Below are 13,351 nucleotides of genomic sequence, written 5' to 3' on the forward strand. Positions count from 1 at the left end.
TCGTCTGCATGCAAAGTGCAGGCTCAGCGCCCCACCTGCCGCAGCCCCCCTCTTGCAAAACGACTCCGGGAAACATAGCAGAGTCAGGAGCAAACCTTTCTCCTGCGCCCACGGCTGGCCACCCCAAGCTGTATCCCAGCAGCGCTCGAGCGCAAGAGTCTTTGCGAAAGTGTTCCAGAGCCCGAGCGCTCGGTTGCTGTCGCTGTCTGTCTCCACAACTGGCTGGAGCCGCCCCGCACAGCCAGCCGGCAGGAGGCGGCCCCTGCCCTTGGACATCACCTGTCCTCGTTGCTCTCCTTGATCAAGGCCTTGAGGGCAGGGGGCAGGCGGGGCGCCTTGGGTGGTGGCCCCAGTGCCACCATCAGCTCACTCTTGCGCACCAGGGCAGCCCGCAGCTGCTCGCGCATGTCCTCAATTTTGCTCTCCAGCTCCTTCAGCTCCTTCTCTTTGGCCTCCTTGCTGCCCTGCTGCGGATCCTGGCCGTTCATGCAGTGCCAGACGGGGGCCTCTCGCTCATCATCCGAAGCCTCGTCCGGGGCGTTCTCGATGTTGAAGTGGACGCGTTTGTCCTCCTTCTTCACGGCTGCCCGGCGGAGGTTGTTCCAACCTGGCTGGTTGGAGGGCGGTGGCGGAGGGACCTCTGGTTCCTCTTGGCTCTTTTGGATGTTGCACCTTTGGAGGCAGGTGGAGAGGAGAGGAGAAAAGAGAGAGAATTGGCTTTATTCATTCATTCATTCATTCATTCATTCATTCATTCATTCATTCATTCATAGAATCATAGAGTTGGAAGAGACCACAAGGGCCATCCAGTCCAACCCCCTGCCAAGCAGGAAACACCATCAAAGCATTCTTGACATATGGCTGTCAAGCTTCTGCTTAAAGACCTCCAAAGAAGGAGACTCCACCACACACCTTGGCAGCAAATTCCACTGTCGAACAGCTCTTACTGTCAGGAAGTTCTTCCTAATGTTTAGGTGGAATCTTCATACCCCACTTTTTCCTCCCAGGAGCTCAAGGCAGATCATCCTCAACACAACAACCCTGTATACGGATTAGAGATGTGAAGGCCCAGGAAAAAACCAGGAAAATTCAGGGGGGGGGAACCCGTCCCGTCCCCCGAAGCCTTTTTGGTTTTTTTCTGAAAAATTGGGAAAATTGGGGGGGGGATAAAGAATAGATTATGGAATGTTTTATTTTAACATGATAAATAAAATATTTTAAGATAAGGGGTTCAAATATTTTATAAATATTTTTTAAAACTATGTATGGTATCAGATTATTCTAATTTCTGTGAGGACAAGCAAGTCCTAGGTTACAAACTGAACCCTCCAATGCAAGAACAAGATACATTTCTTCCTTTAGGAGGTGCTGTTGTCACCAGAAAAGAAAAAGGTTTCAGTTTTGTTTTTGCATGCGTGTGGTATGCATTGGTTCTGTTCTTCTTCACTAGGCCTCAAAGCAGTGGAAGAAAATATAGAGCAACAAAAAGGGCCTGAAAGTATATGTATTGTTGTGGCAATCAGAGAAGTGTTATGAAAGAAAAAAAGAAATGAAAATATTTTAAACATTAAATGATGTAAAACAGCCTTTAAAAAGTGAAATAAACTAATTTAAGCATATAGTAGTAGCTAAAGTGGTTAACAGACCACACACATAAGGTCTCATGGGCAAAACATGGGAGGTGGAGTAAGCGTGTTGCAAACAATGATAAATGATAAGTTAAATTTCAGTTCCTGTTTGGATACACTATATTTTTAATATGCTAGTTGTGATAAATTTATGCCCATTAAAATTGTCCATGGTTATATTTTATGTTTCTAAAGTAACAAAATGACTTTCAATCTGGAAAAGAAAAAAGAAGTGCTAATGTAGCATTTTTTTTTCATTTTTCCGAAAATTTCCATTTTTTTCTGGAAAAAAAGCCAGGTTTCTTTCTGAGCTTCAAAATTTCCGGAAATTTTACATCTCTAATACGGATGGCACGGTGGGAACATATAACAGAAGCATAGAACTGTAGAGTTGGAATAATAATAATAAGAAGAAATTTATTATTTATGCCCCAGCACATATAAAAACATAATAAAATGTCAACATTAAAAAACTTCCCAATACAGGGCTGCCTTCAGATGTCTTCTAAAAGTCAGATAGTGGTTTATTTCCTTGACAGGAAGGCGTTCCACAGGGCGGGTGAAGGCCCTCTGCCTGGTTCCCTGTAACTTCACTTCTCGCAGGGAGGGAACCACCAGGGGCTACAATGGTCATCTAGACCAACCCCCTGCAATGCAGGAAGCATGCCCAACTTGGGCTCGAACCCAGATTAAGAGAATTTTGAAGATTGATTTTCAGCTGAAGCCAGACCTCTTCATGCTGGGACTTATGGGTATACATTTAGAAAAGGATTAAGGAACTTTGTTGCAAGATATGTTCATGGCTGTGAGACTTTTACATGTGCTAATGTGGAAGGACAAATCATGTCCAACGATGGAAGAATGGCTGTTAAAACATATGGAATGAGCTAAGATGGCAAATGGACATATTTAATCAGAGAAAAGTCATTGTTAACATTTGTTAAAGATTGGAAACCTCTCAAAGACTTTTTATTTATTTAAAATGAAATAATGACATTAGGATTCAAGGACTGAAGATCATGTTTGCTTATAGAAAGTAGCTTTGTTGCGTGTTATACCGGTATTGGACAAAGTGAATATTGTTTATATTTGTAGCGGATAGTTGAAGCATCGGAAGTCCCTTACTTTCTGAATTTTATTTCTCTCTCTTTAAACCTCTTCTCTCTCTCTCTCTCTCTCTCTCTCTCTCTCTCTCTCTCTCTCTCTCTCTCTCTCTCTCTCTCTCTCTCTCTCCCTTTCTCTCCCCCCCCTTCTCCTTATTGTGTTTATATCAAAGTCTTAGTTTGGACAAAAAGAGAGAGGAAAAAGCACAACAACCCTGTGAGGTAGGGAAGGCTGAGAAGCAGTAATTGGCCCCCTAGTCACCCAGTGAGCTTCATGTCCAATTGTGGGGGCATTGCTGGGTAGTTAAAGAGCTTGGTCACAGGCTCCCAAAGGAAATTTGCATAAGATTTGCCTATGCTAATTTACATTTGCTTGTGCTGGTTTGCACATTTGCCCTTGCTAATTTGGGGGACGTTTGCATGACATTTGCCAATGCTAAGCTGCATAACGTTTCCCTGCGCTGTGTTGCATAACGTTTCCCTGTGCTAATTTGCATGGCATTTGCATATGCTAGTTTATACTGGGCACCTCTCCTACAACAACAGCCCCCCCCTGCCTCCATCGCTACACTTCCATCTTTCTTAATACCCCCCTGAGAAAGTCCTGCATCGTTTTAAAAAGACGACAGTGTGACGACAGCCTTACATTTTTATGTATATAGGAAGAAAAGCCCAATGGCATAAACTCCTCCTTAGCAGCTGATTAAACCTGGATGATGGAAGCCAAATTCTTTCCAGCTGCCAAATTTATCCCGAGATGAAGCAACAAAGTTATTTACCTTTTCTCCAAATTCAGCTTTTTGTTCCTCTGCTCCTCCAAACCCATGTTCAGCGCCCGGTGGATTTTCTGATATATATTAAAAAACAAATTAAGAAAGCAATGGTGGGGCCTCAAGATTGACTAGATAACATCTAAATTGGCAAAACAACAACAACAACAGTGTCTCTGAGCATGTGAGGTGCGTGCAGCTCTCAATGATACTCAGAAACAAGATGAAAACTGATTTTCTTGGGAATCCTCAAGTTTTCACAGTTAAACGCTTTGCAATGTAAGCAGTTCAGAAAGCAGGAAAGTGGTTCAATCAGCATGCAGCAGAACCATAGAGTTGGATGGTACCCCGGGAGGTCATCCATCCCAACCCGCTTGCTAAAACCAGAAACACCTTGCAATGCCGCCCCTGCGAAGTGGCCTTCCCTTATTTGAACTTAAGCTGCGAATCCTATCAACGACGCAAGCTTGGGAGCTGGTTCTTTTGAGACGCAAGGAGCTGGTTGGTCTCTGGCGGGCAGGAATTCTCTTCTTTGCAATGAAGAATGAATGAACCAGCCAGGAATGAACCAGCCACCTTCCACCCCATGCTTAAGAGAGGGGAACAGAAGAGGAGGCTGCTGCCTGCAGATCACCGCCCTGCAAGGTCAGTGTGTGCTTTGGCAAGTTTGGGATGCGATCTCTTACCTGGCTGGTGTGGAGCCAGTAGTTGAACTTCTTCTTGCGTTTGATGCGAGGCAAGATGAGGCGGTAGAAAATGTGCTCTCCGAGGGAAGTCAGCAGAGAGCCACAGAGACCGATGCATAGTAGGACAAAGAGCCCCGAAAAGTGATAGATGCCCATCTGCAGGGTCTGGGCAAGGTGAGGGGGAAGAGAGAGGCACAGAATGAGCACAGCTCGGAGCCCACACATTATCTATTATTATCATTATCTATTTATGTCCCACCTTGTCCTCAAAGTGGCTCTCCCCCTTCCTCATTTAATCCCCCCCAACAACCCTGTGAGGCTGGCAAGGCTGGTGGCAGTGACTGGCCCCAAAAGGCCACCCCTTGCGAGGTGCTGGTTTTGACCTTTAAGGTTATGACCTGGTTTAAGGTGCTGGTTTTGACCTTTAATGCCCTATGCGGCTTGGGACCCTCGTACCTACGGGACTGCCTCTCCTGGTGTGCCCCACAGAGGACCTTAAGGTCCACAAACAACAATATTCTGGAGATCCCGAGATATAAGGTGGCTAGATTGGTCTCAACTAGGGCCAGGGCCTTTTCAGTATTGGCCCCAACTTGGTGGAACGCTCTTCCACAGGAGACCAGGGCCTTGCGGGATTTGTCATCTTTCTGCAGGGCCTGAAAGACAGAGCTGTTCCGCCTGGCCTTTGGGTTGGATTCAGTCTGACCCCTGTGTTTTCCTCCCTCATGGTTTGGATTTATGGACTACTTAAAATGAGGCTGCATTTTAAATTTTAATATTGTATTTTAATCTGTATTGTAATTTATTGTTTTCTTTTCTTTTATGTCTTATTGTAATTTTATTGGTGTTAGCCGCCCTGAGCCTGGTTTTGACTGGGGAGGGCGGGGTATAAATTAAATATTATTATTATTATTATTATTATTATTATTATTATTATTATTATTATTCACTGCCAAGCGGGGATTTGAACCCAGGTCCTAGTCTGATACTCTAACCCAGGGTTTCCCAAACTTGGGTCTCCAGCTTTTTTTGGACTACAACTCCCATCATCCCTAGCTAGCAGGACCCGTGGTCAGGGATGATGGGAATTGTAGTCCAAAAACAGCTGGAGACCCAAGTTTGGGAAACTCTGCTCTAACCACTACACCACACTGGCTCTGATCACATGGTCGCTGATAAGGCATAGGCTCCCGAATTTTTGGGTTGTGTTTTTCTTTTTCTTTTTCTGAGTCCCCCTGAGTATTTCTGCATTTGCGGAAAATATACCAAGTCAGACCACGGGTGCATCTAGATCGACCCGGCCCTCAAGAGGTTGCCTAGAGAGAAATGTGGCCCTCAGACTGAAAGCCAATAGCCATTCACTGGAAAACAGCACAAGCCAGCAGCTTGAAGAGCAGGCAACAGCATATTTTGAGAGATATTATTATAATATATTATTGTTACAAAAGTCAGGTGCCAACGCCTCTCTCTGCAAGACTCCAGGCACTCACCCAGGGTCTGGGGTCCTTTGGGGAATTGAGACATGGCAGAGACCATCATAGCTTTAAACCTTCAGTCTGCATGGAGGGATTCCCGATCTTACAGCATGGTCATTTCAAGAGGGGCTTGTGCAGCCCTGGAGTCCAAGGCATCTCTCCCAGCCAGCCTACAGCCAGCCTGCCCAAGATGGATTCCAGCTTTCTTCTTCCTCCTCCTTCCCAGAACACCTTGCTAAAAGCTCTCTTTCCCAGACACCTTGCACCCGGTTCCTCTGGCAAGCTCCAAACACCCCAGTCTCTGTCCACACTTCTCTTGCATCGCCAATGGCTCTCACTGGCCCTGTATTGTTTCTTATGAGGAGCGGTTGAAGGAGCTGGGCGTGTTTAGCCTGGGAAAGAGGAGACTGAGAGGAGATATGATCATAGACATCCAGGGCCGTCTTAAGCGCCCCTGGCGCCGTGGTGCGCCGGATCTCTCCGGCGCCCTCCCGCCATGTTTCCCAGCGCGGTGGGCGGGCGGGCAGGCACAGCGCGATCTCTCCGGCGCCCGCCCGCCCCGTTTCCCAGCGCGGTGGGCGGGTGGGCGCAGCGCGGCTGCCACAGGCGCAGCTGCGCGGCGGACCGGCCGGCCAGCAGGCGGCTGCAGCTCGCGACGCCCTCCTGGCGGGCCGGCACCGTGGTGCCCTGCGCCACCGGGGGTCTACCTAGAGCCGGCCCTGTAGACATCTTCAAATAGCTCAAGGGCTGACACATGAAAGAAGGAGCCAGCTTGCTTTTTCCTGCTCTGGAGGGTAGGATTTGAACCCATGGCTTCAAGTGACAAGAAATGAGATTCCGACTAAACTTCAGGAAGAACTTTCTGTAAGAGGCATTCGACAGTGGAACGGTCTTCCTTCCTTGAAGATTTTTAAGCAGAGGTTGGGTGGTCATCTGTCATGGATGCTTGACCCTTCCTGCATTGCAGGGGGTTGGACTAGATGACCCTTGGGTCCCTTCCAACTCAACAGTTCTATGATTCTCAATTCTCCAAAGGACCACAGACCCTGGGTGAGTGCCTGGAACCCCCAGAGAGTGGGGGCTGGCAACCAACTTTTGTAACAACGCATGATTGTTCTTTAATTGCGTGCTCCACAACCCACCCTTTTCCCAGCCCACCCCGTACCTCGGTGACGGCGAAGACCCGCTTTCCACAGGGGACCATCTTGTACCATTTGTCGTGGAGGAGGTCCATGAAGCCGGACGATTTATAGCGGCTGATGAACTCCGAGATGTTGGAGGTCAGGGGCGAGTTCTGAGGAAGGCCGATCCCGTAGCCTGGAAGGTGGCACAAGCACATATATTGTGGTGGGTCGATGCAAAATAAATAAATAAATAAATAAATAAATAAATAAATAAAGGAAGGGTGTTGCTGGAGGAACACCAATCTCGGGTTTGAGGATGCGCAGAGTGCCTTCCCGTCCTCCAATGGTGCCCTGGAACGTGCCCAGAAGAGGGCAACCAAAATGGTCAAAGGCCTGGAAACAATGCCTTATGAGGAATGGCTTAGGGAACTGGGTATGTTTAGCCTGGAGAAGAGAAGGTTGATATGATAGCCATGTTCAAATATATAAAAGGATGTCATATAGAGGAGGGTGAAAGATTGTTTTCTGCTGCTCCAGAGAAGCGGACACGGAGCAATGGATTCAAACTACAAGAAAGAAGATTCCACCTAAACATTAGGAAGAACTTCCTGGCAGTAAGAGCTGTTTGGCAGTGGAATTTGCTACCAAGGAGTGTGGTGGAGTCTCCTTCTTTGGAGGTCTTTAAGCAGAGGCTTGACAGCCATCTGTCAGGAATGCTTTGATGGTGTTTCCTGCTTGGCAGGGGGTTGGACTGGATGGCCCTTGTGGTCTCTTCCAACTCTATGATTCTATGATTCTAATATCAGTCAGATATTGGAACATAAAACAAGGAGCGCCTGGCTGCTAGATCAGGCCAGTGGCCCCTTTGCTCCAGCATCCTGCTCTCACCGTGGCCAAGTTCCCCTTAGAACCTAAGGATCCAGATAGACTGCCTCTGGACATGGAGGTTCCATTAAAATATTTTCAAAGCCTGGCTGCCAGATTAGGCCAGTGGCCCATCTAGTCCGGCTCCTCTTCTCCCAGTGGCCAACCAGATGCCCCCAAAGGAAACCTGAAGGCAAGTCGTCCCCCCCCCAAAAGGAGTAATTATCTTCTCCAGCAACTAGCATTCAGATGCATTGCCACCTCCAACCACGGAGCCAGAGCAGAGCCATCCTAGCTAGTAGACGTCCTCTGTGAATTTGTCTCATCCTCTTTTAAAGCCATCCAAGTTGGTGGCTTCTTGAGGCCGTGAGTTCCATAGTTTAACGGTGTGAAAAAAGTCATTTCTTTCATCCGTCCTGAATACCCCAACATTCAGCTTCATTGAATGTGCACAAGCTGTAGCGTTTCAGGAGAGGGAGGAATAATAATAATAATAATAATAATAATAATAATAATAATAATAATTTTATTTATATCCCGCCCATCTGGCTGAGTTCCCCCAGCCACTCTGGATGGCTTCCAGCACATATAAAAGCTTAATAAAATGTCAAACATTAAAAACTTCCCCCATCCACTTTCTCCATGCCACGCATCATTTTATAAACTTCCCTCGTGACATCTCTCACTCCTCTTTTCCCTGAACTGAAAAACTCGGGTGGCCTTTTCTGAACTTATTCTATCCCTATTTTTGAGGCGAGGTGACCAAAACTGGACACAGGAACCTAAGCATTTGGCTGTTAACCAGGAGGTTGGTGGTTAGAGCCCCACCAGCAACAGTTGTGGGCAGGATTCCTGCATTGCAGGGGGTTGGACTAGATGACCCTGGGGGATCCCCTTCCAACTCTACCATTCTATGATTCTACAAGTGTAGTCTGACCGCAGATGGATATAAATGGCGTTACGCTACTGGCAGTTTTATTCACCATATCCTGGTGGGTGGGTGGATAAATAAGTCGATATGGACAAAACAAATCTACTCAACCTTCCTATTGTTGCTGATGCAACTTTGCACCTTTCATGTAACTGATCTGTAGAAAGAACTCTATGAACTGAAAGCGGAGACACTGTATGCACTTAGGTAAGCCAAGGAAATCTTTAATAAGAATCATAGAATCATAGAGTTGGAAGAGACCACAATGGCCATCCAGTCCAACCCCCTGCCAAGCAGGAATGTTTTTATTTAAAGTTTTTTGGGGGGTTGCAAAAGTACATACAGCGTCTCTGCTTTCAGTTCTTTCTACAGATCATTCATATTCAAAATGAGGCACTAATGTTATAAACAGTCTACAGTTGGGGAAGAAGAATTGCAGCTTTGGTTTCTTCAGGGAGGGGGAGATTCTTTGACCTGTCAATCACTTCACCTTGGAGTCAACTCTCATTTAGGGTGGAATGTACAAAAGATTTCTGGAGTTTAATCTTGGCAGAAACACTAAACATTACTAAAGAAGCTCTTGTTTGCTGTTCAAAAGTCACAGAATATTTTGGGCGATACCAATGTAGATATATCATCAAAACAATCAGTCTCCTCTTGACAGTCGTTGCCGCTCAATGGAAAACACCTCTCAAATCTTACACAGGCCACTTGGTACCACTCACTATGGAATAGGGAGAAAATTATGCATAATTTGAGATTTTGACAAGGGCTGGAACCTCCTGGCGCTTTTAATGCAATTTGGCACTCCTTTTTATCCCATAGAAAGCATCATTTTCACGGCAGCCCACATCACGAACCTTGCGAATAGATAATCTGATAACATTTATATTCTCAACTTAGATTTTGATATTTGAACCCCTCTGCAACTACACTCTATTCTATTGTTTTTATCTTTCAATTTTCACCTGTTCTCTCTGTTTGATATATGTTATAAAATGAAATAAAGAATCTCCTCTCCCCGCCCCTCCCCGGCAAAAAAACCCCCCTCCTCTCCCAAAAAATATAAATCTGGCAGATGAGACTGGATCAATTATTGGGGAGTGGGAAGCAAGTGTGGTGCCGGGGGGGGGGGGAGAGAAATAATGGGTTCATTTGTATTCCGCTCGGCTCCCCAGTTTGCCGAAGAGCTAATGAGAAACGGGGAGATCAAAAAGCATTTCAGATGATGCTCCAGTGAGGGCGGCCTGGAAATAATTAGGGATGTCAAGAAGAAGCAAAAGCGTTAGAGGGTATTGGGTGCTCTGCACCCCCACCCCTCCGCCACCTCCGCACCCCATAAACCCAAAGAGGAGTCGCAGCAAAGTTTGTAAGGCCACCCCCTGCAGACCCCTGGGGTAGAGGGATGGGAAAACAGATAATTAGAGTGTGGGAAGGAGTGGAGAGGAAGTAAGAAATAAAAAATAAAACATATTTTCATGGAGGAGCAGGGAATGGCTCAGTAGAACCCCCCAAATGCTAGGCACAAAGAGGTGCTAAGCACAAACACTCCACTCAAACACAAAAAACCAAAACCGAATGTGAGTTCTACTCAGAGAAGACTCCTTGAAATTCGCAGACATAGAGGCAACCTACTCTAGAACCTATTAAGGTTCAGTTCAACTCACAGCACCACGGAGTGGGAAAGTTTGAGGGGATCCCCTTCACTGGAGGCTTTTAAGCAGAGGTTGGGTGACCACCTGTTGGGGATGCGTTAGCTGAGATTCCTGTATTGCAGGGGGGTGGACTAGAGGACCCCTGGGGGTCCCTTCCAACTCTACCATTTTATGATTCTATGCGTCTCCACAGTCTTGCTTCTCCGTTTCCCATAATGCTGGAGTAGACAAACCATTGGTCTGAGCCTGCGGGCTCTCCTAATGTTGTTACGAACCTTTTTTCAAACTTAACGCCACATTCCCGATAGGGCATGCTTCCCCCAGAAGGTCACTCAGAAGAGCACATGGCCCTCAAGGGGGGACCTTTCCCCTAAAGGATAGCTTGTGTGTGGGGGGGTGAGACTGTGAAGTCCACAGTCTCCGAAGGACCAACTGTGCCGCTGCATTTTCCCGCCTCCCCCCCCCCCAGGAAAACAGTTGACCCCCGGAGAGGCATCTCTCATCTTCCGCACTTTAATATTTAACAGCCCCACTTAAAAGATTGATTGAGGTGACCCAGTTTCATTACAGCAAGATTGGGACTGCGATCGCCCCCTCTTCCACCCCCCTCTCCTCTCTATCTCAAAACCCTTCCGCTACGATTCCTCGCTAAATGAGCAGGGCTCGGGGAGCCATGAAATAAAGTCCTTTGACATTTCCCCCCAAACCTTCGATCGCAAAGGGCTTCCCGACGGTGAGGAGCTTGCAGTCGGAGTCGATGGACACCTCGTAATCGAGCAGAGATTTGTCCATGATGAAGGCATTCAGCTTCGGAGGGTTGGTCCTGATGAGGAGAGACCCAAAATCCTGAGTTAATTAAAACAGGTAGACAGAGCTAAGCCTGAAGCGCTGAGCAGCTCCAGTCTAAGGTCTTGCAATAAGGTCTTGCCATAAATTTGAGGTATGAATTGCCCAGTCTGAATTGCCCTTGAACCAGTTCTGTTGCAGATCAACTGACCTCCATTTCAGGGGGTTGGTCTATATGACCCTTGGGGTCCCTTCCATCTTTACAATTCTATGCTTCCAGCTCCTTGGAGAACTGAGCCAAGCACCAAACAAAGGATGGCAAACGGCGCTGAGCCAAACCATGGCCTCTGTTGCTCCAGCTTCACCAAAGCAGCCATTCTTTCGCTGCAGAACTTTGGCAGGTCAGCAAGCCATGACCTTTGCTAAACCTGAGTTGTTGCATAGCTCAGGTCTAATGTATTGCAAAGAGCAGATACACAAACAGTAGTATATATGGTTGGCATCCATCAGTCTTGAGAGACAAGGGACTGCGCCTCCAGGTGTGAAGTCAAACTGCTGCAGTGACCTGCCTGGGGTGCAAACCTGGGCAGTGTGTCTGGCAGTCCTGGGCTGCCCAGGCGACAAGACCCCACTCTCGGCCTTCCTGATGGGGTTCGAAGGAAAGCAGAGCAAGATGTTGGCCTACTGCTTGGCTGCAAGAGTTGCCGGAAGGAGGCAAACAAGGCACCGTCCAACCGCCTTAGGGACTCCGCTCCAGATTTGTGGAGGGTTTACTGCTGAGCCTGTTCTTCTGAAGATATCCCGCAAGGCAGTGGAAGTGTAGGGTCAGAGTTTTCCTTCTCCTAGATGGGCTCCCTTCCCAGGTGGACAAGCCCCACCTGCCCCTCACTTCCCTCCACAGCATGTGCAGAAAGTCCTCTTTAAACAGGCATGTTTTTAGCAGGCGCCGAAAAGAGGACAGCAAAGGCACCTGCCTGGCATCAGTAGATGGCCGCCTTCTTGAGTCCTGGACCCACACTTGGTCTTGTCTTATTATTATTATTATTATTATTATTATTATTATTATTATTATTAAAAGGTAAAGGACCCCTGACAGTTAAGTCCAGTTGCGAACGACTCTGGGGTTGCGGCGCTCATCTCGCTTTACAGACCGAGGGAGCCGACATTTTGTCTGCAGACAGTTTTTCCCAATCATGTGGCCAGCATGACTGAGCTGCTTCTGACGAAACCAGAGCAGCGCATGGAAACGCCATTTACCTCCCCCCCCCCCGGAGTGGTACCTTTATCTACTTGCACTTTGATGTGCTTTCGAACTTCTAGGTTGGCAGGAGCTGGGACTGAACAACGGGAGCTCACCTTGTCGTGAGGATTCGAACCGCCGACCTTCTGATCGGCAAGCCCAAGAGGCTCTGTGGTTTAGACCACAGCGCCACCCGCGGCCCATTATTACCCCTCCCCTAACACCCCATACACTCTATCTATCATCTATCTATCTATCTATCTATCTATCTATCTATCTATCTATCTATCATCTATCTATCTATCTATCTATCTATCTATCTATCTATCCATGGGTGTAGCCAGGATGTCATGGGGGGGGGCAGGAAGGACACCCAACTCATTATTCTTTATCTGGCTTTGTCTAGCAGATTCGGAATGAAATGTGTCCACAACCGTGGTTTCAAATTACTTTCTTTTGACCCCAAGTGCTCAGAAAAACCTCTCAAAGCCCTTCTACAATTTCTGCTTTTAGTTAAGTATTTTTATTTATGTACTTGATTACAGAAGGGGGGCTACGCTCATGTATCTATCTTACCTTTCCAACGGTACCTCTCCTGGCTGTACTGGAAGCACAATTTCAAAAGATGGGTTTGTTTCGGCTTCCATATTTCTTTTTTGGGGGGGGAGAGTGCTGATTTGGTCGGTCTCCCTTCAAATGCAAACTGAACCGAGTTTTCCCACCTACTCCACCCCCAACTCACTTGAGCATTTTGATGCCCGCAGGGGTCGTAGGGACACTCAGCCGCCGCATGTATTCATGCATGTCTGGGAAACTCTTCTTGATATATTCCTCCGCGCTGCTCTCCCAGACAGTCCCAAATCGGAATCCTTGTGACGGATGGTGCAGCTGCCCAAAAAGCAAAACAGGGACCACATGGTGGGTTTGTTTGTTTTTACGTAATAGAAGCAAGCAAACTTAAAATCTTAATTTGAGATTCCTGTATTGCACGGGGTTGGGCTAGATGACCCTTGGGGTCCCTCCCAAAATCTGAGGTTGTGGTCTGGGAGCAACAACAGCTGGACTGCGACATTAGTTGTATAAACGGCA

The 13,351-nt window shown here is 47.2% G+C and overlaps 1 protein-coding gene across 1 annotated transcript in view; it reads right to left on the bottom strand.

Moving 5' to 3' along the window:
• GRIN3B (glutamate ionotropic receptor NMDA type subunit 3B) overlaps positions 1 to 13,351 on the bottom strand; it is a 38,128-nt gene continuing 24,777 nt past the window's right edge. The window contains exons 5-10 of the mRNA XM_088672922.1: positions 13,005 to 13,150; positions 10,944 to 11,059; positions 6,828 to 6,979; positions 4,188 to 4,352; positions 3,511 to 3,578; positions 1 to 672 (exon numbers count right to left, since the gene is read on the bottom strand). Of these exons, the coding sequence (XP_088529048.1) occupies positions 276 to 672; positions 3,511 to 3,578; positions 4,188 to 4,352; positions 6,828 to 6,979; positions 10,944 to 11,059; positions 13,005 to 13,150 (1,044 nt within the window). The 3' untranslated portion in view covers positions 1 to 275. The remainder of the gene's footprint in view (positions 673 to 3,510; positions 3,579 to 4,187; positions 4,353 to 6,827; positions 6,980 to 10,943; positions 11,060 to 13,004; positions 13,151 to 13,351) is intronic.

Source organism: Zootoca vivipara, chromosome 6, assembly GCF_965207765.1.
Source record: "Zootoca vivipara chromosome 6, rZooViv2.hap1.1, whole genome shotgun sequence".
Lineage (NCBI taxonomy): Eukaryota > Metazoa > Chordata > Lepidosauria > Squamata > Lacertidae > Zootoca > Zootoca vivipara.